Here is a 25,346-nt window from a genome sequence, read left to right on the forward strand (position 1 = left end):
TTTGCTGGAAATAATAAGCACAATTTCACTGGCTTCCACAGTACTTCATTAGTTTGTACAATCACAAAAATCTCAAAATTTAAGGCAGTTCATAAATAAAGATCCAGTCCTAGATTTCTGTGCAGCAAAGTGGTTAACTTGATCTTGGGAGGGTGAGATGGAAAACAGAATGTATTGATTAAATCCATATTATTTTTTTTTTCCTTAATTTTGGTACATTGCAGATTTAACTGACATCTGTTAAGGTTTTAATCTTTTGTTTAATAGTTTTCAAATTTTTTTTATTTTTATAAAATAACTGAAAAAGAACCAAAAACCAATTCAGAAATTTCATATTGTAAATGTTCCCTTGAATCAAAATGTTTTTATGACGATTTAAAGTTTGCTATTTTTTTGAAAGAAAAAAAAGAAAAATAGATGTTAAGGGCCTCATTTCAAGTGGTACTAAATGTATGTTGACTAGTTTGTACATGTGTTGCTTCTGTATTAAAATGTCTTGTGCTTGCAATATATAAATGATGTAGTGCTGTTTGGGTAAGAGTAGCACTTGTAATACAAAAAGCAGACACAGAAATACCCTCAATTGATTTTTTTTTTTTTTTTTAAATGCATCAATGCCATTTTAGAATTTACTACATAAATTGTGTCGCTTTATGTTACTCAAATGATGAGGTTTCATGTAGGTGTGTGTAGTTTAAATACATTGTATGTATCTTGCTAAAGTAGTTTGCATGATGCTGTGTGGCGATGCCACTTTAAATTAAGCCTTAACAAAATGATAAATTTGTCAGAATTTTTCTCAAGAGTATGCAAAAATACTGTTTAATGAGAGTAGGATGTTCCTATAAAGCTAAACTAGTAGAAAAGGAAGTCTTCTCACCTGAGAAATAAAGGGAAACTTGTAGATCTGTAATACTGTGACTGAGCTCTTTAGGCACTGGCTGTCACTGTTGCTCTACAGAAACTGGGCTCTCGGGCATTTCTCTGGCAGTCTACCAAAAACAGGCTTTCTCAAATATCAACTTTTTTTTTTTTTAACATATTCTCCTCCCTCCCCCTGCTAGGATATCTCTGCCTGAAGGAGGATTGCAATTTAACACTTATATTTACATTGAAAAAAAGCTGTTCTTGAGTTCTGTGCTTGCTTCAGATAGTGCCATCGTTTCCACTTCTTACAACTGACATATAATCCTTAAAACATTTTAAATAGAGGCAAATAAAGTGTTGGGGACCCAGCTTTCTTTTTTTCGATTTGGATCTACCTCATTTAAACAGTTGGGTGCTATTTACTCAAATTGTCGATGAGATTGGCAAAAGCGACCAAACTGTGTGTGATGACTGACCTCTTCGGAGGCGGCATTCTGCAAACCAAAACCTCTGGGTTTATTGTTCAGAGACAACAATATCGTATTTGAGTTTTATTCTTTGTGCCTTTGTGTTTTTTCCCAGTGCATAACAATCAAAAGTCATATTCTTAATTAAAAACAGCAAATGAATTTTAGCCACAAAGTGTAAAAAAAAAAAAAAAAAAAAAAAAAAGCCACAAAACATAGTTTTAGCAAATTTTAAAATATTTTTCAGTGTATCAAGTCATAAAATGTCCAGAATCACAGCAGACCTAGGCAAAGAGAAATACCCAATAAAGAATTTTTTGAAATATATAATCCCGACCCTGGATATGTACATCTCTCTTTGTATCTATCTATATATGCATATATACACACACATACAGTACACAATTTTGTGTGTGTGTGCATGTGTATATATAAAATGAAGGGATACATGTGTAAGGGTAAGGGAATAAAATGTCAGTGACTTTTCCACAGTTTTGTATGTGACAGTTTACAACTATGTGTAAGGTTTTTCTACTATGTGAACCTTTTTTACTTAAAGATAATTCCTTTTTGGAAAATTTTAAGTTGTGATATGCTATCATTTTTTGAAGGTTAAAAAAAAAAAATATTGACTTTTTACCAGTACCTAATACAGAGGGGGAATCTTTTCTGTAAAATGGTATTTAGTTTAAATATTAAAGAAAAATCTATATATGGAATTGTAAAAGTGCTGACATTCCATCATGGCAGGACTTCAAAGCTGTTTCCTAAGGCTTTCTGCTGCAGAGAGACTCGAACAAAAGGAAAATGCCTCTGTTAAGTGTTTTTTATAAAACTGCTCCATCAGGTCTATACTTAAGCTATATTTTCTAAAGCCTAATCATCCTTTAATATGCTGCATATAAATTATCAGCATGGTTGCACTTTCTCAATAATAATGTATGCCCTGCAATTGGCTCATGATAAGGACTTTAGTTTTTTAACAAAACAAATAGTACTTTGGGCAGAAGGTAATATTTATATAGGTACCTCAAGAAAAAAAAAAAAAAAGAGCCTGAATATGCTGCATTTTGTTCCTTTAACATTTTTCATGTAGCATGTGTTTGCTTTTATTATTTTTTTTTTTTTAGTAGATTACTAGCTACCTGTTTTGCTTTGGGGGACCCCGGTAGCATTGTAGACCGTTGTTTTCTATTGATCTCGTAGAATGTAGTATCCTTCCTTGATTTCACGCAGTAGTTCGGGATGGGATTTGCCCTGCATTGTGTACACAAGGGGGAGGGGGATCACGAGGAAATATGCTTTACATAGACTTCAGGAAAAGGATACTATATTTCTAAAACAGACAATACATGTTCCTAATTCTTAATTTTTTTAATTTTTTTTTTTTGCTTGTACTGCTTTCTTGACTCTTTTCTCAAATACGAGTGTGGAGAGGGGCAGCTTATTAATGGAGGAAAACCAAACTGGCCCTGTGGGTCGATGTTTTGGGGGGTGATGGAGAAGCGGCAGGACACGGGCTCGGCCACGCTGTGCGCCGAATTGCCCGAATGCCGGCTTTGGTAAGAGTTGCGCCCCGTGTCAGGGCAGGATCCATCCTGCTTTCTGGCCGCTTGCTAGTGTGGGTGCATCATCTACTTCTTCGTTTCCGAGTCAGTAAAAATCTAAACTTGTGCAGAGATGGGGAATTTCTTTGTTGAGAACTGTTGAAGGAAGCTTCAAAGGCTGTGAAATTGAGCATTTATTGTCATGTTTTTAAGCTTAGGTGGGTCCTTTTCCAAGTTTGTTTTACAGCTTGCAAGGTAAATAGTTTGCACTACTTTTGCAATAAACTCATGAAAAACCTAACAGTTTCTGTTTTGGTTTCTTACTGTATATATACAACTAATACTAAAGATTTAGCATAGTGTTTTTCACCTCAAAACATACGACTTGTAACAAGCTCAGAATGCTGTAATTCCTGACAAAATAATGATGTGAATGATATTTTATAAAGTTATTTTGTATGGTGTCAATTTTGTTTTGCCTCATAGTATGTCAATAAAATAAAATTCTTCATCTTTACAAGTTTCTGTTTGATGTCTTTTTGTTTAATTTGGCTGTTTTCTGCAGTTACTTGTGCACTGTGAGAGCACACAACGGGACGTATTCATGGCCTAAATAATTTTCCATAGTGAGTAGAGAAGAGCAGTGGGAGGACATCTCATGAGTGGGGAGCTGCTGAATGCCACTAAATAGAGAAATCCCAGGAGATGGGATGGGTAAAAAGTCCCTGTGTACTATGCAAATAGCAGTTATTTTTCAGCATTGGTGCTGTGTTTTTCTCTCTGCCAGAGGTCAGAATGTGATCTAAAACTATTGATCGCTTCAGTCTGTAGCTCAGAACCAGTTGTTAAAAGCCCCAGTGGCAGATGGGAGATTGTACTGGAGCAGAGATCCTTACGCTATACCAAATTCTGCTCTATCAAATCGTAATCCAAATTTCAATGTGCTGGTCTGGAGGCTTATTTTGTGGTAAGAGAGAAGACCTCTGTTGCCTGAGCGCCCAAAAGTTCTCCTAGTCCCATCACCCTCTCTTGTATTATACTGCTTAGGTGCATTTCAGATGTTTCTGTGGGCACTCACCTGCTCGGTGCCCAGATTTCCAGAGGCAATATGTGTTGCTTTTAACTGAGTGTTTTACAAGTTATAATCCTGAAATTAATTATGGAAGGTCAGCATTTTGGAAACCGCTTGCCTGAAATCCTACCTTTTGTTGCTTTCTGGGTGAATATCTACAGCAATCAATTTTTAAATAGAAAAGTAAGCATTTAGTGTTTAATATAAAGCATCAAGTGAAGGGTGGTGTCAAAAAGAATTGCGAGTATGCTGAGGAGCTCCTGTTGGGAGCCTAACCCTGCAAAAACAGATTAGTTTTACTCAGTAATATGAACTAAAGTCATAGCTGTCTCTTCCATTTCAGGCAGAGCTTTATTTTTTTCCCTTGTTTTACTTTGAATCGGACATGGTTTTGCTCTGTGTCAAGCTCTTGGGGAAAACAAATACCACTTAACTGGTTTTGATGGCAACAAGCTTTGGCAGATGCAAGGCCTTGGAGATGGCTGTGGCCAATTTTTGCAGCTCTGAAGTCCTCAAGGACCCTGGCTGAATGAACCCAGAAGGGTGTTCAAGTTCTTGTGGCCTCACTAATTGACAGAATATGTTCATCATCCCACAGGAAACTTCAAAGAGGGATGAAATTGGTAATTTATACTTAGGAAGCACAGTTCTTTTGTCGTGTTTGCAAACTTAGGAAGCTTCATCTCCTTTGAGCAGCCTTGGCTGGGAGAGAAGGATCTCCCAAGCTAGTATTGTAGGAAAAAAAAAAAAAAAACTGTATATAATAATAGATTTGTCCTGGGAAGTGTACCCTGGCCTGTGTTCCACTGTCTAAAATCCCTGAACACCTTAAACGGGCTGAGATACCCCTAGTAGTACCGCCAGCTTCCTGCCTTGCAGCTGGCTTCCCTGCAGCGCAGGAACTTTTCAGCAATTCAACTGCAAACTTTGAAAACTAAAAAAAGAAAAAGCAGTGTGTCTTGTAAGCAAAGCTGGCTGCTTTCTACTACAACCCCCTGTTTAGGATGCCTGTAATTTTGTTGAGATTTAACTGTTCGTAGTGAAGTTTTCCATACTAAATACGGATAGATAGGGACTTGATGGCAGCTTTCCAGTACCTGAAGGAAGGTTGTTCTTGGATGTAGGAAGAGGCTGTGTCAGCCCAGGCCATGGTGGTTGAAGTACTCACAGTTTTGATGCACGGTCCGTGAGCGGTAAGCTCCTTGCCGGAAAGGTTGGCAGGAGGAATAAAAAGTCCTTCAAAGTCAGCAGGGGCAGTTGTGGCAAAGCAGAAGGAACACAGAGGCCCAAGCTGTGCGTCATCTTGAGACCTTCAACAGCAATGGAGAGCTTGGTGCCGGTGGGGAAGAAAACCCCGAGCTGTAAAAGGAGAAGTCTGAGACAATCGCTTTTTCTTGCTTTCCCGGTCATTTCAGCTATAGAGTTCAGCGGATGCTAGGCAAATTACCCAGTTGCAGGGTAAGATGCAGGCTGTGTGCTGTGCTTTGTTTTGTTTGAAGACTCCTCAGTCACTTTTGGACCAGCCTGAGGAAGTTGACATTAAATGATGTGGTTTGTAGCCGGAGCTTTGTAATAGCTTGTGTATGTGGCTTTTGTTTCACTGAAAGGGATAAAGGTATGCTGCAAGCGGACCGGGATAAGTCACTTGAAATCTTATGCTAGTGTCCCACTGTATTGGTTAGTCTATTTGCACGTCTGATCTCACTTGAAACGTATTCCTCTCGTGTGTAGCCCAGTCTTAATGTGCTGGTTTGGCATTTCTGGTTGTGGGGGGCTGACCTTGGGGCCAGACGTGCCCCCAGCTGCTCACTCCCTCTCCTCACCAGGACAGAGGGAGAAAATAGGATGAGAAGGCTCACGGGCTGAGGCCACCCTCCTCCTCCTGGGGGTCCCTCTGCTGCTGCTCCCTCCTCGGCTTCCTCCTCCTCCTCTGCCTGTGCCTGGGCATGGACACCCCATACACGGGTGTCTCGATACCTGTATCAGTTTTGCTGTAGACAGACTCTAGGTGTGACAGGAGGGGGAAGCTGAGAGGAAATAAAGCACCATCAGGGGCGTGTAGAGGGAGATCAGGGCAGGCACTGCAAGACCGGCGTAATCAGGGTGCAGCAAGGAGAAACGCCTGTAGGAGTGATTCATCCTTCTGTTTTTCCTTGTGGGTGTCCTTCCTTAAAGAGCATGGCTCCTCCACCTAACCACCTCCAGCTGGGTTTTTTCCTTCTTGTGCTTTCCCTCCTAATCGCATCCTCTGTCTGACATTCAAAGACACCAGTTGTGCAGAGCCAGGACCTCATAACTCATCGTCTCTGCTTGCTCCTTCTCCCCAGGTGCACACCACATCATTTTGCAGCCTGGCTACAGGGAGAAAGCGACTGCCAGGGCCAACGTGAGGACATGGCTCATACCAGGTCTCTTCCCAAGCAGTCTGGTTCAGCTCAGGCTGCGTAGCCACCGCTTGGGCTGCGGGTCCAAGACAGAAAGGACACGTTCCCCTCTGCTGTGAATGAGGCTGGGTTGCAGGACAATGAAGCACGGCGGTCTGCTGGTGTGAGATACTTCTGACCAGGGACACCTCTGCCAGTTGTGAACATAGCCCAGGTACGTGGATATGGCCAGGCACTGCACTGGCCGTTTACCACAGCAGCAGAATTTCCTCCTTCAGTTGACCGTCAGGACTGGCCGTGATCTATCATGTCCCAGTAAAAACATTTTGTCTTCAGTCCCAGGATAGCAGTCCTCCCAGTTGTGTCAGCACAGGCACACGTGTAGTGGATCATGGTGTCAGTTTTTGTCCTGGACACACTGGCTGATTGCTCTGAGACACTCTCCTCCCCAGGGTGATGAGGTACTAGTCCATAGAGCACTGACTGAAGAATGTGTTGGGGATTTTTTTTTTCTTCTTCTTTTTTTTGGGAGTGTCTAAAAGCAGAGTTTCTGTGTTACCTACCAAATGTCAGTAGTAACAATCCGTTGACTAGCTGAGTGGCAGCTGAACCAAAGTGTCAAAACCCAGGAATGATCAGCACCTGCAGATTATGAATGGTGGGAGATAGTTACTTGGGGCTGGTGGCTATTTTGGCGTCTTTCACCAAGTCACCAATATTGTCCCTTATAACCTATGCCTGGCACCAGGACTGGCTTAAAAAAAAACCTTTTCAGAGGGATTCTGCATAATGGGCAATTGGATCAGCTGGAAAGACAAAATTGGTGGTGGAAAACGCCAGGTTCAAAACTAAGCAGAACTGTAATTTCTATAAAAGTGTGCACCCTAAAACTTACCAGCCCTGATATCTTTACTTCATAATACATGTGCCCAGCATAAAGACTTCTATGCTGGGGCTGTCTGAGGCAATTGCATTCTTTGGTTGTAACCCACCTGACATAACCGTGGGCCAGGTGTTGTTTGGCCTTAGCCATAGTACCAGTGAGTTAAACGGTGGAGATGCCAGCTCTGGGATCAGGCTCTTCCTCTGTGACTCTTCAACGCAACTGGTGTGATGGCCAGTGGTTTATGGCCCCTCGCCCGTGATTTGATTTATCTTGTTGCCCTCTACCCTGTTTACACTACAGAATTACCATGCGCTAGAGTTACAAGTAGCGTTTTTTTCCCCCAAAAAGCTGGCAAGTACTAGACCCACCAACTATTGAGCAATGCCACACAGTTTACATACCCTACTGCAGGCAACCCCTTCCCCCCAGACAGCATTCAGCCCTGTTTCCCACAGATCTCCATGCAATTTTAATTATAATATTTTAAAAAAAAGGCAAAACAACCCTTTCAACAATAGTATAGTTCTGCAAACCCGCTTGGGAATTCCTCTAGGGATAAAGCATCACTTAGCACTCACTGCAGCATTCCTGATACAATACAATTTTGAATTATGGTAACTTTGGGAAAATTTTTTATAGTGCAACATACTTCAACCTTTTAAAATAATAAGAGCATTTGTTGTGTGGCTCAGTAGCTTTACTCCTCTGCCACCCTCTGATCCTACCTGCCTAACTCCCATTTTTGCTTTCGTAGAACAAACCTGGAGTATGCCAGGTTATGGAGCTGCTAGAGCTTTCTGCCTTGTGTTTTAAGAGCAGTTCAGTGTATTATTTGTGCCTTCAACCCAAGAGAAGCTGTTTGCATTAACCTGACAGGGAGGATAGAGTTTCCTGGTAATGCTTTACCATGCCATCCAAATTAGGGTATTGCTTGAGACATCTCCCTTCCTGACTGATTCAGGGCAGGCTGCTGCCCAGCTTTTTGGAGTGGGAGGTTTCGTTCCTTAGTAATGCTCCCATGCTCACTAGGGGCATTCTTCACATCCAGGGAGAGATCTTAGTCACTTCTCCCTCACTCTGACTGACCACAACACTGTACAAGCACTAACTATTTATCAGCAGAGTCTGCTGGTTAACACAGCTAAGACTCCCAAAGCAGACAAGATCTCGTTAGTATTGCTGATCGAGACTATTCAAAGCATCACTTAGCCTTTTGTCCCCCTTACCTCCTGGAAAGTTGAACAGTAAGCGTGCCAGCCTTGTATGCCAATCACGTACATGACTGAAGCTGGAAAGAATTACAGGAAGTCTCTGCATCAGTTGTCACTTTTTATATAAAACATTTATTTTAAAAAGTTGCATATAAAGTTCTACACAGGACGGTTACCATTTCTATAGTAAAAAAAAACCAAACAACCCAAAACAAAACCAAATGAAAAATCCAGCCCTGTCACTCAAACAGTAAAAGGATTGCTCGTTCTCAACAATCCACATCTAAGAGACTTCAGTATGCATTTTTGTAGAACACCATGGACAAACTGCAAAAGTAGAGTTCATTAGAGAAAAAGGTTCTAGATGTACATATTTACATCGTTATCTAACACATGTACTTTTTACCACCACAGCCGCAGAACCACATTAGCTCTTGGAATGGATCACATCCTCTACCCTGTTTCTGTGCCGACACGGCTATTTAGGCTGCATTACAGAAATCGCTGTTTTTACAGAAGACTTTTTTAATGGGCTTGGTCCACTGCTAATGCCCTGGCACTGTTCCAGAAAACCAAGGGAGGGTTTGATCAGTTATTGGCTCCCCAAGGGGCAGAAGGCTGAGGATAGTACACACTGTGTAAAACACCTCCCCTCACCTCCTCTTCCACTCTGAGGAGAAACACAAACTTGGGAAGGACTCCCTTCTAGTCAGAGGGTGAAAGAGCTTTTCGACTGAAAGCTGCCCATAAGAAATTTTAAGTTTGTATCATGATTGTCTGATGAAGTCATTTTAAATCATCTGAGCAAGTTCTGCTGTCAGATTTACATTAGCTCTTCCTACCCCACCATGTTTCTGAGGGAAGAATTCCATTCTTCAACAAGTATAAAGTTCAATTTCTAAACTTCTTAAACAAAGCAAAAGCAGATGGCTCAGTATATAAATATATCCAGCATCTGGATTCTCAGTCACAAAAATAACATCCTTTATACAACAGAAAATGGATCAACTATGAAGCAATTCTCCATTGGCCTTAAGATCCAACATCTTCATCAACAGCTTTTTCTTCATCCTCTTCCTCCTCATCCTCTTCATCATCTTCCCCCACTTCTCCATCTCGCTTCTCTTTTTCAAGCATCTTTAGGTATTTGCTAGCTAAGATCTTCTTTGGCAAGATATCTGGAAGGTAAAATTGTTTCTTTTGTAGTCAGTTTGAACACTTATATTGCCTCATCGATACTGTCACATCCATATCACTAATGAAATGAAGTCAAAAAGAGGCTTTGTTAAAAAACATTATTAAGTGAATAACCAGGTAAGTTAGTCTGACCTATACAGCTGTAAGAATAAGAGGGAATTACCCACTTATGCTACAAATAACCGAAGATAAGGAATGCATTTTACAACTGATTACTGGCAACTGTCTTTACTATTTGCTCATGTACGTTATTTATTTGATGTAAAATAGAGTGCTCAACTACTCAACTGCCTTGGACAGATTCAAAAAGCCACCTATTCCATTTATGTCCTGTAGAAACGTTTTTTCTGCATTAAGGTAAGGTACTTGTTCAGGGCAATAATGGTGGACCTGAGACAAAGCAGAACTATGTGGTTTGTCCACAGGGAACCCAGAGAAAAACTGGGCTAGGGGTATCTTATTCTCGACCTATATCCTTGAGCTAAGTATTACAACAAAAATCCAAGTATCAGTAAAAAGTGTATGCGCGCACACACGTGTGTGTCCATATATATATATAAAAGGAGAGAGGAACCTTATGATGAATCACTTTGAGAAACAAGACTTAAAGATTTAAATGTGTAATTTTGGGGCCACGTAACTTCTCACATAAAGATGTGCAGTGATCTTGTTTTATAGGCTGAAAGCTTTCAGATGGAGTTGCTGGAATTTTAAGAAATACTGAAGGCAATATGCTGATAACTAATTAGCCTTGTATAACTTTGAAGTACCAGAAAAATCCCCATTCACAAAGAAATGTTTTCAGTGATGTAGTTTATGAGTTCCAGCTGTATGTCATACAGGAGATTAATGACCAGTAGGAGAACTGTGTCCTCAGAAAACAATTCAATACCAGCAAGATTTCATTTTCCAAATTGCGTACTGGATTTACCATCATGCTACAGATACCTGCAAGGAACTGAAAGGTCTCACACTCTTCTGCAGTATGAGACAGGTCACTGTAAGTTAAAGCGTTCTTCTCCTTGCCTCTGCCATGTTTGTAGGAGTATGTAGCCAAATACTGAACAAAAAGCTCCTAAAAAGTTAAAACAGAAGCAAACAGTCAAACTATGAATTCACATATGTAGTTGGCAGAGCTTTCTTTAATCCCTATTTAAGGGCACAAGCACCGTATTTAACTGTACGTATACTGGGCGCTCTGTGCGGAGACTCACTAATTTCAGAAAAGCTCAAGGTCAGGATATGGTTGCACCTCCTCGGAGCACGGACTGCAGGCTTGGGTTCTGGTACATAACTTAATTTGTGCTGCTCTTCAACGCTCTCCGCAGCCCAGCAAATGACAGCTGGGATCAGAAAGCAGCAGGGTATCATTTTCACATGGGCTAATTTATACTAATTGACAGCGGCGGAAAGAAAAACCCTCCCGCATCGCTCACAGACTCGGGGAGCTCAGCTGGACGGGACGACGCCCAAACCCCCCTTTTGCACAGCGGGAGCCTTGAAGGGCGACGCTTCATGGCCGCCGACTGACAGACACAGGTAGGAGGGGAAGAGAGGTGGGCTCGGGGTCGTAGGGGCGGCAGCGGTACCTCAGGGGAGGCAGCGGTACCTCAGGGGAGGCAGCGGTACCTCAGGGGCGGCAGCGGTACCTCAGGGGCGGCAGCGGTACCTCAGGGGAGGCACAGGCCCAGCACGGCGGGGAAGGAGCGGGGTCGGCCGAGAGGGAGGGGAAGAGGGAGCCGGTACCGTGGCTTTGGCGGTGAGGAACAGCGCGTCCTGGTTGATGCTGGAGACCTCCGGCGAGCTCTTCATGATCACGCGGATACGCGACAGGGGCAGCGACACCAGCCGGTTCTCGCCGCCGCTCAACCTCGCCGCCATCTTTCCCCCCTCGACCGGCTCCAGCCCTTCACCCCCAACCCGGTCAGAAATGGGCGGCCGCCGCGGCGCGGCAGGGCGCGCTGGGAGCTGTAGTCTCCGGCCGCCGGGGGGGGGAACGCCGCGCTGTGCCGGCGGGACTACAACTCCCATGAAGCAGCGCGCTCCCCGCGTCTTCGGCGGGAGAACTACAAGTTCCACGGTGCACTTGGGCGTCCATCCCCGTCTGCTCCCTCGTTCCGCCTCGCGGCGGGGACGGGACGCACCGTGATTCCCGGGATGTCCCTCGGGGTGGCCGTGTCTCCCCTCCGGCCCCGCGGGTGAGGGCGCTGGGCGCGTTTCTCACAGGCCAGTGCCGGCCCCAGCGCAGGCGGGAGGGGCCGCGGGGCTTCCCTCAGCCCCTCGGCGTGGGCCTTCGCCCCAGGCTGGCACCTGCGTTCGGGGGACTTGTTTTTAATGGCAAATAGGTTCATCCTATATATATTCCAATTATAGGCCAGTGGCTACAAAATTGTTAACTCAGACTGTAATTACGGGCTGCTAAATACCTCTTTTGCTGCTGTAGTACAGTAAAAGGGAATGCCGTCTGGTAATCCTGACGCTTGTCAGAGGTACGTTGAGGTGTGGAGGGCACATGTAAACTATTAAGTGATTACGGGGCTGTGTCTTTATTATTAACACGTTCCCTATGGAATATTTACCCTGTGCGTCTACTGTGCAGGTAGCCTGTAACATGTCGATGGATGATGTGTCGGCCTCGGCCTGCGGAAGGCAGTGGGGGTTTTGCTACTGACAGCGTTGGCTCCAGAAGTTTGTCTGTGCCTGTTCGGGTCAGAGCTACCGTGCTCCCACCGGGAGTGAGTTAGCGCTTCCAGAAATGATGATGCATAGTTGGCATTTCATTAATGGCTTGAATAAAAAGTCTCTAGTATGCTTCACAAACAATATGCCTGATCATTTGTATTGGTAAGAAGTCTGCTAAGGCCACTAATTTGATCACTACTTAGCATGAGGGGGAAGAACAGGAGCTTTTCCGCAGTACACGATAATAGTTCACGTAGAATTTAGGGCAGAAAGGGATGTACCTATAAAGAATCATATTGGATGGAAAATACAGGGAGTTTGTTTACTGAATATTACTAGCTTATATAGAATTTGCCCAGTACATAAGGACAAGGCTTTCCTACAGATAATACTGATTTATTAATAAAAGATAGCACCTTAAGCAGTTGTAAGCACCTTAGTGCAAGGACAGTACAGTGATGTGTTCATTGGCATCAGTTCCAACATTACTGTATTAGGAAACATGTTTTACAGTTAGCTATTACAGATAATCTACATCTCTTAAACTGCGTAATTCCCTTGAGGTTATAACTTCTGTGAGGCCATTCTGTGTAAGTTATATCTGAAGTGAAGCGTAATGTCCTGTGATGCTATAGGGATATCTAGCAGGCGCAGTTTCTTCCTTGATCCTTACCGTCTTGTGACATCTTGTGGAAACAGCTGACATTACTATGACAGTGAATTTCTTATAAATACTACTGGGGTCTTTCATGATTTCAACATGCACATAAACCGCCATCAATCTGCCAAGATTTCTGAGGGTATTGAGCTATTTGGATACAGATTTCGGATCCATATAGCTCCCATAGGATTTAGGGACCTGCCTGTAGTCGTTTTACTCAGCTGTGGACAATGCAGTTTAAGGTGGTCTGGGCAAACCAGGACTTGCTCTTTCTTCTCCTCTAGGTCCTACCTCCTTATCAGACGTTTCATCTTTTCCTGTGCATTGCTCCCTGAAAGGCCACACGTGGGACAACTCTTTTTTCTTCAGTACCATGCTGGTCAGATGGCAGCTTTCAAATGATGAGAATAGGAGCAGGAGCACAGCAAACTTAAGGCATCTCTCCGTGCTGCTAACACAGCTTTAGTTTGCGGGAGACAGAATTGCGATGTAGCTGTATAGCATAAGGTGGGTGTGCACACACTCTGAGAGTACCATAATATTGCAATAATACTGATATTTAATAATTTAACTTTTTTTAGTATATTTTTAAATTGCAAAATTAATGTCATACCAGTAATGGAATCAAACCCGTTCCTAATTAAAACAAACAAACCAACCCATAGAGCAGTTCACACTAGAATTTTTTCTCTTGAATCAGAACTGAATTGGTATTGTTATTAAGAATTCTTTGTTAAACCTGACTGAGAACCCAGGTAAAGTAAATCTCTCCTCTGGTAAATTCAGAACAACAGTTTGTCCAAAAACCTAATATGCCCCATTCAGTATAGGGACTGTTTGTACTAATTACAAACTGCAGAGCAGCATCACATCTCAGTGTCTCCTTTTCTACTCTCACTTGCCTCACCAGTCTGTGCTAGAGGAGTCCTTTTTTGCTGTACTTTGCAGACCTGAGTAAGAAACTGCTCAGTGCAGGTATTTTTGAGCTCTCTAACTAAATTAGGTCTAGTAAAGGAGTGACCAGAGATGCTATTCTTGTCCCATAGTGAAGATTTGTTTCTTGTTACTGACACCTGTGAGCTTCCCCGCAGCAGTCTCATTTTTTTACTTCATTGTGTAAATATGTGTGTCTGGGTGGCATATGCACATGCACAAATTTCCCAGGAAAAAAAGGAAAGATTAGATTATTTCCCTTGACCTCTGTCTCTCACTTCCCCACTGCAATTTGTACTCTCAGTACAGTGCCATGGTTTCTCTAAGCTTCTCAACCTCTGTTTCATATTTAAGGAACTCGAGAGAAACTTAGGCGCTCTGCTAGCAGTATAGGTACTGTGCAAGCTCTGGCAGGAGAATAGGAGGATGGTGTTAAAGGCTTCTCCCAGCTGCAGTCTCACCCTATAGCACCACCCTTTTAATTGGTTATATGTGAGGCAGGGTGCATAAATTCCAGATTACTGGTACAAACTCTTAGTGCTCTGAACCTGAACTACACTGGAAAAAATTTATTCATGGGCTGAATCTGAAGCAGAACTTAACTGAAGTAAGGAACTAATTTGACTCCCTAGTTTACTGATTTTACTTCTACTGTCCTGCACTGAGTGGAAATACAGCAACGGCAGAAGTAAAACTTGCTGCTCCAATAAATAATCTGCTCAAATGAGAACTTATTCACACGTACTAGTGAGAAACCTGACAGCAGAAAAGAATGTTGAATCATTGAAAAGTACTTCTCTGTATCAGATCTTCATTGTATGATATTGGTAGAAAAATAATGATAAACCGGATATAATCAGAATTCACCATGGAAGAGAATCTGGAGAAAGTATCAGCTGAATTCCCAAAAGCTACTGAGAGAAGTTAGAGTACTACTGGAAAAAGAGCAAGTATAGTAAATGGGGTTACATCAGGCTGGCAGCCAGTCACCAGTGGGGTTCCCCAGGGCATGATTTTAGGGCCAGTGCTCTTTAATGTTTTTATAAATGATCCAGACACAGGAATCAAATGTACATTAAGTAAGTTTGCTGATGATACTAAACTAGGAGGAGCTGTGGACTCCCTCAAGGGTAGAGAGGCCTTACAGAGAGATCTGGATGGACTAGAGAGCTGGGCACTGACCAACCGTATGAAATTTAACAAGAGCAAGTGCCGGATTCTCCACCTGGGACGGGGTAGTCCTGCTTATGCATACATATGGGAGGACAGGAGGCTGGAGAGCAGCCCTGCAGAAAGAGATCCGGGGGTTTGGATTGATGGCAAGTTGAATGTGAGTCAACAGTGTGCCCTGGCAGCCAGAAGGGCCAACCGTGCCCTGGGGTGCATCAAGCACCGCACAGCTAGCCGGACCAGGGAGGTGACTGTCCCACTCTACACGGCACTGGTGCGGCTCCCCCTTGAGTACTGTGTGCAGTTCTGGGCGCCTCAATATACGAAGGACATCAGACTATTAGAGTGTGTCCAGAGGAGGGCGACCAAGATGGTGAAAGGCCTCGAGGGCAAGACTTAGGAGGAGTGGCTGAGGTCACTTGTGTTCAGCTTGGAGAGGAGAAGGCTGAGGGGTGACCTCATCGCAGTCTACAACTTCCTCAAGGGGGGCAGCGGAAGGGGACGTGCTGATCTCCTCTCTCTGGTGACCAATGCTAAAACACGAGGAAATAGAATGAAGCTGCATCAGGGGAAGTTCAGATTGGACATTAGGAAAAGATTCTTCACTGGGAGGGTGGTTGGTCACTGGAACAGGCTCCCCAGGGAAGTGGTCACAACACCAAGCCTGTCAGAGTTCAAGGAGCATCTGGATGATGCTCTTAGTCGTACGGTTTAGTTTTAGGTAGTCCTGTGAGGAGCAGGGAGTTGGACTCAGTGGTCCTTATGGGTCCCTTCCAACTTGAGATGTTCTGTGATTCTATGATTCTATAATAGAAAGAGCATGAGGAATTCTAGCTGCGCTGAAAATCTTCCATTTATTCTAGAGGGAATATGAGGGCTGTAAATTGCTTGGCGAAGCCAAAAAGCCCCCTGAAGCATACGTTTTCTTTACACAAAAGCAGAGCATAGCTAAAAAGATTGGCCATTATGTTGCTGAGTGACATTTTAAAACTAATTCATACACATTTAAGAAGTTAATAGAATAATTAGAGATTTAATTATTTATGATTTGTAATCACAAAAAATAATGAAATCTACCATTAGTGTGTAAAGAACAGTGGACAAGTGCTGGACTAGGAAAAAATCTGCCTGTGTCAGCAAACAAGGGAAGGAGCTGAAGTCAGTCTGGCAAAGCAGAAACACAATATGTGCATAAGTAGTTGGCACAGACAATAATAAATGTAAGGTTATATTAAAAGAAAGACTCGTCTAGCACAAGATGCATACTGTAACAAAAGAAGTTAACTTCTACATTTTTAAAATTTCAAGTACAGCAATACAAAACCAGCATTATAAACTAAAACCAGGTAAGTTCATGATGAAGCAGAAGCATTTTCTTGCACAAGCTAAAAACACTATTCTGAGGGTATTTGATGAAGTGTTATTTGGTAGGGATAAGAAGGTTGCATCATATTCACAATAACGAGATAAATCTGAGCAGTTGGTAAATTACATGTTAATGAACAAATGCAAACAGAAAATGACTGAACTGACAATGGTCACTTTAAGATACATAAACATTTGGAGGTCTCAGGGGAGGCTCTCAGTGTAGAAGTTCCTCCATTGGACTAGCTGGAGCAATGAAGATTTTCAAAATAAAAAATAAATTACTGGAAGCCAAGCTTTTAGGCAGACAATACAATGTCTAATCTTCCATTTCCACGTTTGAGAGATACATATTTAGACAACTTCTCTTTAGAGTTGCTCTACCCCTTGGAATTATTCAGAACATTACATGCCCTCATCCTGAAGGATCTCAGGAGACTGAGTAGCTTAATGGCAATGAGAAAGCTCTAGATCACAGCATTTACAGAGCCATAATCTAAATTATCTTCTAGAGATGATAAAATAATAGATACTCCAATGTACATTTAGTAATAACTATCTTAATTAATGCAAGTCACAGATTGTCATCACCTTTTTGTCTCATAGGGCAGAAGTGAAACAATAAACTGCTGAGATGAACTATGTTAAAAAGTGCTTCTAAAACCCTCTCCAACCAATGCTATAGGGTAGATTCATGAATAATGCTGAGCAGCGGCTGTGTTTACGTGACACCAAATCTTTAAGGTATTTTGGTATCACCAATACCACAACCAAATACAATCTCAGCATTTGCCATCCAGTTAGTACTCACATCAATACTGTAGAAATAAGATGTAGCAATCGCTTGTCTGTGAGAAATGCTCCTAGTTAAATTCCTGGTAAAATTCTGTCAGAGAAAACCAGTTATTTTCTTTATTTAAAACTGTCACGCTCTGTCCCCTCCATCCTAAATTTGGCCAAGTTTCATCCCTGTGTGATGAAAGACGAGCCTGCAAGGAAGAAGACTGGCCTGGCTGGAGAGGGCGTTTTGGCTGGCACTCAGGAAAAAAAGGAGAGTTTATGACCTTTGGGAGAAGGGGCAGGCAACTCAGGAGGACTACAAGGATGTCATGAAGTTATGCAGGGAGAAAAAAGTGACAAAGGATGAGGAAAAGGCTGAGGTACTTAATGCCTCTTTGCCTCAGTCTTTAATAGTAAGGCCAGTTGTTCTCTGGGTACCCAGACCCCTGAGCTGGAAGACAGGGATGGGGAGCAGAACGAAGACCCCATAATCCAAGGGGAAGTGGTTAGTGACCTGCTACTCCACTTAGACATACACAAGTCTATGGGGCTGGATGGGATCCACCCAAGGGTACTGAGGGAGCTGGCAGAAGTGCTCACCAAGCCACTTCCAATCCTTTATCGGCAGTCCGTGCTAACTGGGGAGGTCCCAGTTGACTGGAAGTTAGCAAATGTGATGCCCATCTACAAGAAAAGCTGGAAGGAGGATCTGGGGAACTACAGACCTGTCAGTCTGACCTTGGTGCCGGGGAGGGTTATGGAGCAGATCATCTTGAGTGACATCACATGGCATGTACAGGAAAACCAGGTGATCAGGCCCAGTCAGCATTGGTTTATGAATGGCAGGTACTGCTTGACTAACCTGATCTCCTTCTATGACAAGGTGACCTGCTTAGTGGATGAGGGAAAGACTGTGGATGTTGTCTACCTGGACTTTAGTAGAGCCTTTGACACTGTTTCCCAGAGCATTCACCCGGAGAAACTGGCTGCTCATGGCTTGGACAGGCGTACTCTTTGCTGGGTAAAAAACTGTCTGGATGGCTGGGCCCAGAGTTGTGGTTAAAAAGTTGTGGCATGGAGTTAAATCCAGTTGGCGGCGGGTCACAAGTGGTGTTCCCCATAGCTCAGTATTGGGGCCAGTTCTGTTTAATATCTTTATCAATGATCTGGATGAGGGGATTGAGTGCACCCTTGGTAAGTTTGCAGATGCCACCAAGTTGGGCAGGAGGGTTGATCTGCTTGAGGGTAGGAAGGCTCTACAGAGGGATCTGGACAGGCTGGAGTGATGGGCCAAGGCCAATTGTACGAGGTTCAACAAGGCCAAGTGCCGGGTCCTGCGCTTAAGTCACAACAACCCCATGCAGCGCTACAGGCTTGGGGAAGAGTGGCTGGAAAGCTGCCTGGTGGAAAAAAGGACCTGGGGGTGTTGGTCAACAGCCGGCTGAATATGAGCCAGCAGTGTGCCCAGGTGGCCGAGAAGGCCAACGGCATCCTGGCCTGTATCAGAAATAGTGTGGCCAGCAGGAGCAGGGAAGAGATTGTCTCCCTGTACTCGGCACTGGTGAGGCTGCACTTTGAATACTGTGTTCAGTTTTGGTCCCCTCACTACAGGAAAGACATTGAGGTGCTGGAGTGTGTCCAAAGAAGGGCAACGAAGCTGCTGAAGGGTCTAGAGCAGAAGTCTTATGAGGAGCAGCTGAGGGAAATGGGGTTGTTTAGAGAAAATGAGGCTGAGGGGAGACCTTTATCGCTCTCTACAACTGCTTGAAAGGAGGTTGTGGTGAGGTGGGTGGTCATCTCTTCTCCCGAGTAGTAAGTGATAGGACAAGAGGAAATGGCCTCAAGTTGCACCAGGGAAGGTTTAGATTGGATATTAGGAAACATTTCTTCACTGAAAGGGTTGTCAAGCACTGGAACAGGCTTCCCAGGGAAGTGGTTGAGTGACCATCCTTGGAGGTATTTAAAACACGTGTAGATGTGATGCTTAGGGTCATGGTGGTGGACTTGGCAGTGTTAGGTTTATGGTGGGACTCAATCTTAAAGGTCTTTTCCAACCTAAATGATTCTATGATTCTATCTAAATGCAATTGCTCATCCGAAGCCTTCAAAAACTGTGAATTCTTTTAAGTTATTTTGTTGGAGTGCCATGACTTTAAGTCATGACATGCCCACTTTTACTCCAACAAGTGTCTGTACTGGAGAAATAGAGACAGAGGCTGAGAATGCTCCCATGCCAGAGGATTTGCAAACTGAGGCTGAGAGCAGTTTTCATTTCTCTTGCTTTGGCTGAAGAGGAAAGGTGGCAGGGGAGGGCTTGCAAGAACAGATCATACAAATTTCCTTTCTCTTGACATTTGGACAACAAAAAGATGGTTTGATTGATGATCTGCCTTGATAAATGTATAAAATACTTGGGCCAACCAGCTTCATGGGGAGTGGAGTGGTGGCACATAGATCTCTTCTATGGGGAGAAATAGTAGCATGTCAGAAGAGTTGGTGGCAACCAGGACCATATATCTGCTCTCCTGCATTACTGTGGAATATGAAAAAACTACGGGAATGAGGAAAAGGTTGTCAGAGGCAACTACTCCTAATTTTTTGTAAGCAGGGTTTTTAATATATATATATATATATATAAAAGCATATATTTGTGTGTATATATAGATATAAATGAAGTAAAGTTACAGAAGAAATGTCTGGTTGCTGAATATGGATTTCCAACTCTCCCCATAGCTGGCAGATCAGCAGTGTGCAAAGAATTAAGTTAGCAGTGTGTCTCTTGTGTTTTCACATGCATCTGTAAAGCTAATAAATGTGCATTTTAAAGAGAAACACCTAGCTCTCAGGTGTCTCCCTTTAAAATGGTCTCTCCATTTTTTTGCTGAAGTTTCTGACCTGTCATTGAGAAATATTTGCTTACCATGTTATTAAATAATTAGTCCCCTAAAATGGGTTAAGGCCATTCATTTGCCTACATTTACATTTAATATTTGTGTGTTGGAAGTAGGCTTCTGATCCAAGTGGCCCTTCCCATGCTCTGTAATCTTTCCCCAGCAAAACACTTGTAAGAAGGGCTCCCTAATAGTGACCTTTGAGGGAGCCACATTGCCAATAATGTAAGTAAATGACAGTTGCTATCTAAAGCTGGTAATTAAATGTATTTTTTTAACATCCTAAAAATGTTTGTATAACTACTTCTAAAATTTATGTTTTACAAAATTTAAAGATGTACACTTTCTAAACTTGGAGGCAATGGATCTCTTTTTTCCCAACTTTTTGGGGGAAGGATTACATTTGCACCACTTACATGAGCTGTCTGTTGATAAAAGAGATGGCAATGTTCTTTGGACTGCCTGCATGAAGAATTTCCCGCTGTCAACAGCAAATGCTTTATCAGACTGTCTCGTGAATAGAAGTCTCATAATTTAATATCATAGTTCAATTGATGATCAAGTTTTTAGATTACAGAAAATCCCCAAGGGTGCAGTCCTATGTAGTAGGATCTTAAATGGGAAGAGAGGCAAATATGGAGAGGCTTGGCACCACTCAAGAGACTGCTGTTTGGAAAACAATGCTGGAAGGATGTTATTTGGGGCCCTGAGCCGACAAGTTGCAGCCACGTCCTGTCAACTCTTGCCCAAGTGAAAACGAGAGGATGCTCTGAGAATCTGTCTTAGAGAGCTGCTGTAATGAGATGTGCCAATGCTTTGTTTTCTTCACCAAAACTAAGAACCGGTTTCCTAAGCTTGTAGTTAGTGGAATAAAATGTTGTTTATTTTTCATTTAAATACTGCCTTATTTCAAGAGTGATTTCAAAGGTATTTGGCAAATACTGAGATACGAGATCTCATTCTCACTGAGAACTGCTGCTGTAACTACGATGTCAGAATCATAGAATGTTTTGGGTTGGAAGGGACGTTTAAGGTCATGTAGTCCAACACCCCTGCAATGGGCAGGGACACCTTCAACTAGATCAGGTTGCTCAAAGCCCCATCCAACCTGGCCTTGAAAACTTCCAGGGATGGGGCATCCACAACTTCTCTGGGTAACCTGTTCCAGTGTCTCACCACCCTCACTTCTTCCTTATGTCTGATCTAAATCTACCCTCTTTCAGTTTAAAACCATTGCCCCTTGTCCTGTTGTTGTGGTTTAACCCCAGCTGGTAACTTAAGCACCACGCAGCCGCTCACTCACTCCCCCCATCCAGTGGGATGGGGGAGAGAATCAGGAAAAAAAATGTAAAACTTGTGGGTTGAGATAAGAACAGTTTAATAAAACAGAAAGGAAGAAACTAATAATGATAATAACAATAATAAAATGACAATAATAGTAATAAAAGAATTGGAATACAAAACAAGCGATGCACAATGCAATTACCACTTGCCAACTGATGCAGTTAGTTCCCCAGCAGCGATCTCCCCCAGGCCAACTCCCCCCAGTTTATATACTAGGCATGGCATCACATGGTATGGAATATCCCTTTGGCCAGGTTGGGTCAGCTGTCCCGGCTGTGTCCCCTCCCAAATTCTTGTGCCCCTCCAGCCTTCTTGCTGGCTGGGCATGAGAAGCTGAAAAATCCTAGACTTAGTCTAAACATTACTTAGCAATAACTGAAAACATCAGTGTGTTATCAATATTCTTCTCATACTGAACCCAAGACATACCACTATACCAGCTACTAGAAAGAAAATTAACTCTATTCCAGCTGAAACCAGGACACCTGTCACTACAGGCCTTGGTAAAAAGTCTCTCTCCATTCTTCTTGTAAGCCCCCTTTAAATATGGCTGCGGCAAATGAGGTCTCCCCAGAGCCACCTTCTCCAGGTTGAATAACCCCAACTCTCTCAGCCCTCTTACTGTTTTCATGGCCCTCCTCTGGACCAGCTCTAACAGGTCCATGTGTTTCTTATGCTGGGGACCCCAGAGCTGGAGACGGTATTCCAGGTGGGGTCTCACCAGAAGAGAGTAGAGGGGGAGAATCACCTCCCTCAACGTGCTGGCCATGCTTCTTTGGATGCAGCCCAGGATACAGTTGGCTTTCACATCTGCAGGCACGCATCGCCAGCTCACGTTGAGCTTCTCATCAGCCAGCACCCCCCAGTCCTTCTCCACAGGGCTGCTCTCAATCCACTCACTGCCCAGCCTGTATCTGTGCTTGGGGTTGTCCTGACCCATATGCAGGACCTTGCACTTGGCCTCGTTGAACTTCATGAGGTTCCCATATCCTCCACTAGAAAACCACCCTAACTCTCACACAAGGCTTACACTTCCCAGCCCCTTCAGGATTTTTGCCCTTTAGGCTACAAAACACCAAAGGCCGATTTCACCCGCCGGCTGATGCTCGTTCCTTTTAACGAATTCCTCTTCGAGGAACGTCTCACGTTTGCAGGCACAAGCGCAGTCCCTGAGGTAAACGCCGGGAGAAGCGCGGCGGACGAGCCACCGCCCCGCTCGCCCACACGACGAGCCCGCCACGGCCCTTTGCGCATGCGCCGCCCTCCCTGGCCCGGGCGGGGCTGCGAGCAAGCCCGTTGCCGTCAGTTCCGCCGCGCCCCGCCCCTGCCCGCCCCGCGCGTCCGGCAGCAGGAGGAGGCGGGGGCGGTTCGTGTCCCGGCTGTGAGTGCCCCTCACCACCCCCTCCCCGCCGCGTTACCCGTCCGCCAGCCCTGAGGCGGTCGCCCCCTCCCCAGCCCTTCCCCAGAGACTCCGCTCCTCCCCACAGCGGCTCCCCTTCTCCTCACACTGCCCCTCAGTCCCCCGCCAGGGCATGGTGTGTACCTCCTCCGGGCTCGTCTCTTCTTTTAACGTTTATTTCTTCCCCCCCCCCCCCTTCCTAAACTTCGCCGCGCCCAACGTTGGGATTTGCCCGGGGAGAGGGCAACGGAGCGGCCGCGCGGGGCGAAGCCCTCCCATCTTCCCTTCGTGCCCGCCCGCTGCGGCGGGACGCGGCCTCCCGCTGAGTCGGAAGCGGCGGGACCGGGCAGCGGGGGCAGAGCGCTGCCCTGCTGCTGCCTGCGCTGCTGGCTGAGGGCCGGGCAGCGGGGTGGGGGAGAGGGGATTGAATTTACCGGGTCTTCGCGCTGTCAGTAGGCAGGAGGAGCCCCTCCTCCTCAAACAGCCGCTTTCCCCCCCCACCTGTGCTCCCGGGATCACAACTCTTTTTCTTCGTTCTGTTTGGTAAACAGTGTCAGTCTAAAGCTGCGCTGCGGGGCTTTTTTTGGGGGGGGGGGGTTGGGTTTTTTGTTTGTTTGGTTTGGTTTGGTTGTATGTAAGTTTCAGAAGGTGCTTTGGAGCTGAAATCTGCCAAGGGATCTGTGTGGTCCGGGAGGTCTCAGAGGAGATGTGAGGGTTTCGCTAAGCTATGCGTGTCTTCATTTAAGGCGCAGCTGCAGTGCCGTAATCAATTTTAGACAGCTCAGGGGATAAGCAATTCTAACTATTTAAATATAAAAGCAGAAAACATTGCCTGGTCCTTCTGATGAACCTGCATGTGTTTTCAGGAAATAATGACTTCACTTTTTCTCAAAAATAAGTGTTCTGGACCCGATTTTCCTCTGCCTGCCCATGTGTGAGCACTGATAGCTGTGTAAAGTTTGGTCATTCCGATCTGGTGTCGGTTGACATCCCACCTCACACAATTTTCCGTATTTCCCCAAGGCGTGTTGTGGAGGCAGAGTGGAGACCCAGAGCCTCAAAGGACGTCTCTTCTGAGGTGGTGCTTCGGCAAGCGTTTACTTTGTGGCTGTGGTAGAGAGAGACTCTCTGCTGCCCCACGTGTTAGGTTGGCTTGTGTAGCTGCACAGTGAATGGGAAACTGATTCGCTTGGAAAAACCTAATTTATAGATCTTTGTTGGTGGCCGTACTGATACGTGACTAAGAACACTCCTTGTGCACAGTGTAACTTTGTCAGTAGGCTGCATGACTGAAGATTTAGTAAAATGATGAAAGAAAGTATTAGTATTGTAGCACGTATATACAGGATGCAGAAGCGTTTAGCATCAAAGTCCTGGTTTGATTCAGCAACCATATGTACTTCTGAATGTTAAAAAATAATGTACGTTTTTCTTTTGCTAGCCTGCAGTTGATGCAAAATGAGTGTTCCTGACTACATGCAGTGTGCTGAGGACCATCAGACTCTCCTGGTTGTGGTTCAGCCGATTGGCATTGTACCCGAAGAGAGCTTTTTCAGGATCTACAAGCGAATTTCAGCAGTGAGTCAAGTTAATGTGCGTGACTCTCAGCGTGTGTTGTATATCCGTTACAGGCACCATTATCCCCCAGAGAACAATGAATGGGGGGATTTTCAGACACACCGGAAAGTTGTGGGGCTGATAACTATTACAGACTGTTCTTCTGCAAAGGACTGGCCTCAGACTTTTGAAAAATTCCATCTTCAAAAAGAAATGTATGGTTCTACTCTCTATGATTCCCGGTTGTTTGTCTTTGGGCTTCAAGGAGAGATTGCAGAGCAGCCCCGCACAGATGTGGCGTTTTATCCCAGTTATGATGAATGTGAAACTGTGGAGAAGAGAATAGAAGATTTTATCGAATCCCTTTTCATAGTGTTGGAGTCTAAGCGGCTTGACAGAGCCACTGATAAGTCTGGAGACAAGATCCCGCTCCTCTGTGTTCCTTTTGAGAAGAAGGATTTTGTAGGTCTGGACACCGATAGTAGGTAAGCAGCTATTTTTGTCAGCTTGCAGGTCTTGAAAAAACATGTGGCAATTGCTAGCCTTTAGAATAAGCCTATTAGAAAGGACAAAGTGTACTTTGTTACACAAAGGTCGTGCCCCTATCTTATTGTGTATGTCTGCTGTAATTTAAGAGAATTTAATTTGCAGTCTGACTATATTTGATGTTTTGAGTTTATTTAATTTATAAGGCTAATCAAATAGTAGGAAGAAGCCACAGGAAAGGTTTGACAGATTCTGCTATAAAGAGACTTTATGCTGGAAAGCTTCAAATGTTTTATAGATATATAGTATTGATAAAGAAATTCAATTAATATTAATGAAAATAATTTTATGGTATGTTGAGCAGTATTTGACTAATCCTATTTACTGTGGTTTTTTTCCCTAAGCCTTTGTCTACTTTTTCATCCTGTGAAACAGTGACCATTTATT

General features: G+C 44.0%; 3 protein-coding genes across 6 annotated transcripts in view; 2 read left to right on the forward strand and 1 right to left on the reverse strand.

The window, feature by feature from the left end:
* The window catches only part of AGO2 (argonaute RISC catalytic component 2), a 74,574-nt gene extending 62,120 nt beyond the window's left edge, over positions 1 to 12,454 (forward strand). The window contains exons 19-21 of the mRNA XM_030011679.2: positions 6,281 to 6,551; positions 11,035 to 11,170; positions 12,231 to 12,454. Coding sequence (XP_029867539.1) covers positions 6,281 to 6,401 — 121 coding nt within the window. The 3' untranslated portion in view covers positions 6,402 to 6,551; positions 11,035 to 11,170; positions 12,231 to 12,454. The remainder of the gene's footprint in view (positions 1 to 6,280; positions 6,552 to 11,034; positions 11,171 to 12,230) is intronic.
* Positions 8,540 to 11,595, reverse strand: CHRAC1 (chromatin accessibility complex subunit 1). Its single transcript, XM_030011686.1, has 3 exons — positions 11,378 to 11,595; positions 10,580 to 10,706; positions 8,540 to 9,612 (listed from the first exon to the last, which is right to left on the reverse strand). Exons 1-3 carry the CDS (start codon positions 11,510 to 11,512, stop codon positions 9,467 to 9,469), a joined length of 408 nt encoding a protein of 135 aa, XP_029867546.1. The 5' UTR covers positions 11,513 to 11,595; the 3' UTR covers positions 8,540 to 9,466.
* A 10,277-nt stretch (positions 12,455 to 22,731) lies between the features above and the next one.
* Positions 22,732 to 25,346, forward strand: part of TRAPPC9 (trafficking protein particle complex subunit 9) — a 519,558-nt gene continuing 516,943 nt past the window's right edge. For 2 of the 4 annotated variants that reach the window (XM_030011866.2, XM_030011869.2), the window contains exons 1-2: positions 22,732 to 22,838; positions 24,298 to 24,898. In XM_030011866.2, coding sequence (XP_029867726.1) covers positions 24,315 to 24,898 — 584 coding nt within the window. In that variant the 5' untranslated portion in view covers positions 22,732 to 22,838; positions 24,298 to 24,314. The other 2 variants (XM_030011867.2, XM_030011868.2) reach the window with 2 other exon arrangements.

This window comes from Aquila chrysaetos, chromosome 4 (assembly GCF_900496995.4).
Source record: "Aquila chrysaetos chrysaetos chromosome 4, bAquChr1.4, whole genome shotgun sequence".
NCBI lineage: Eukaryota > Metazoa > Chordata > Aves > Accipitriformes > Accipitridae > Aquila > Aquila chrysaetos.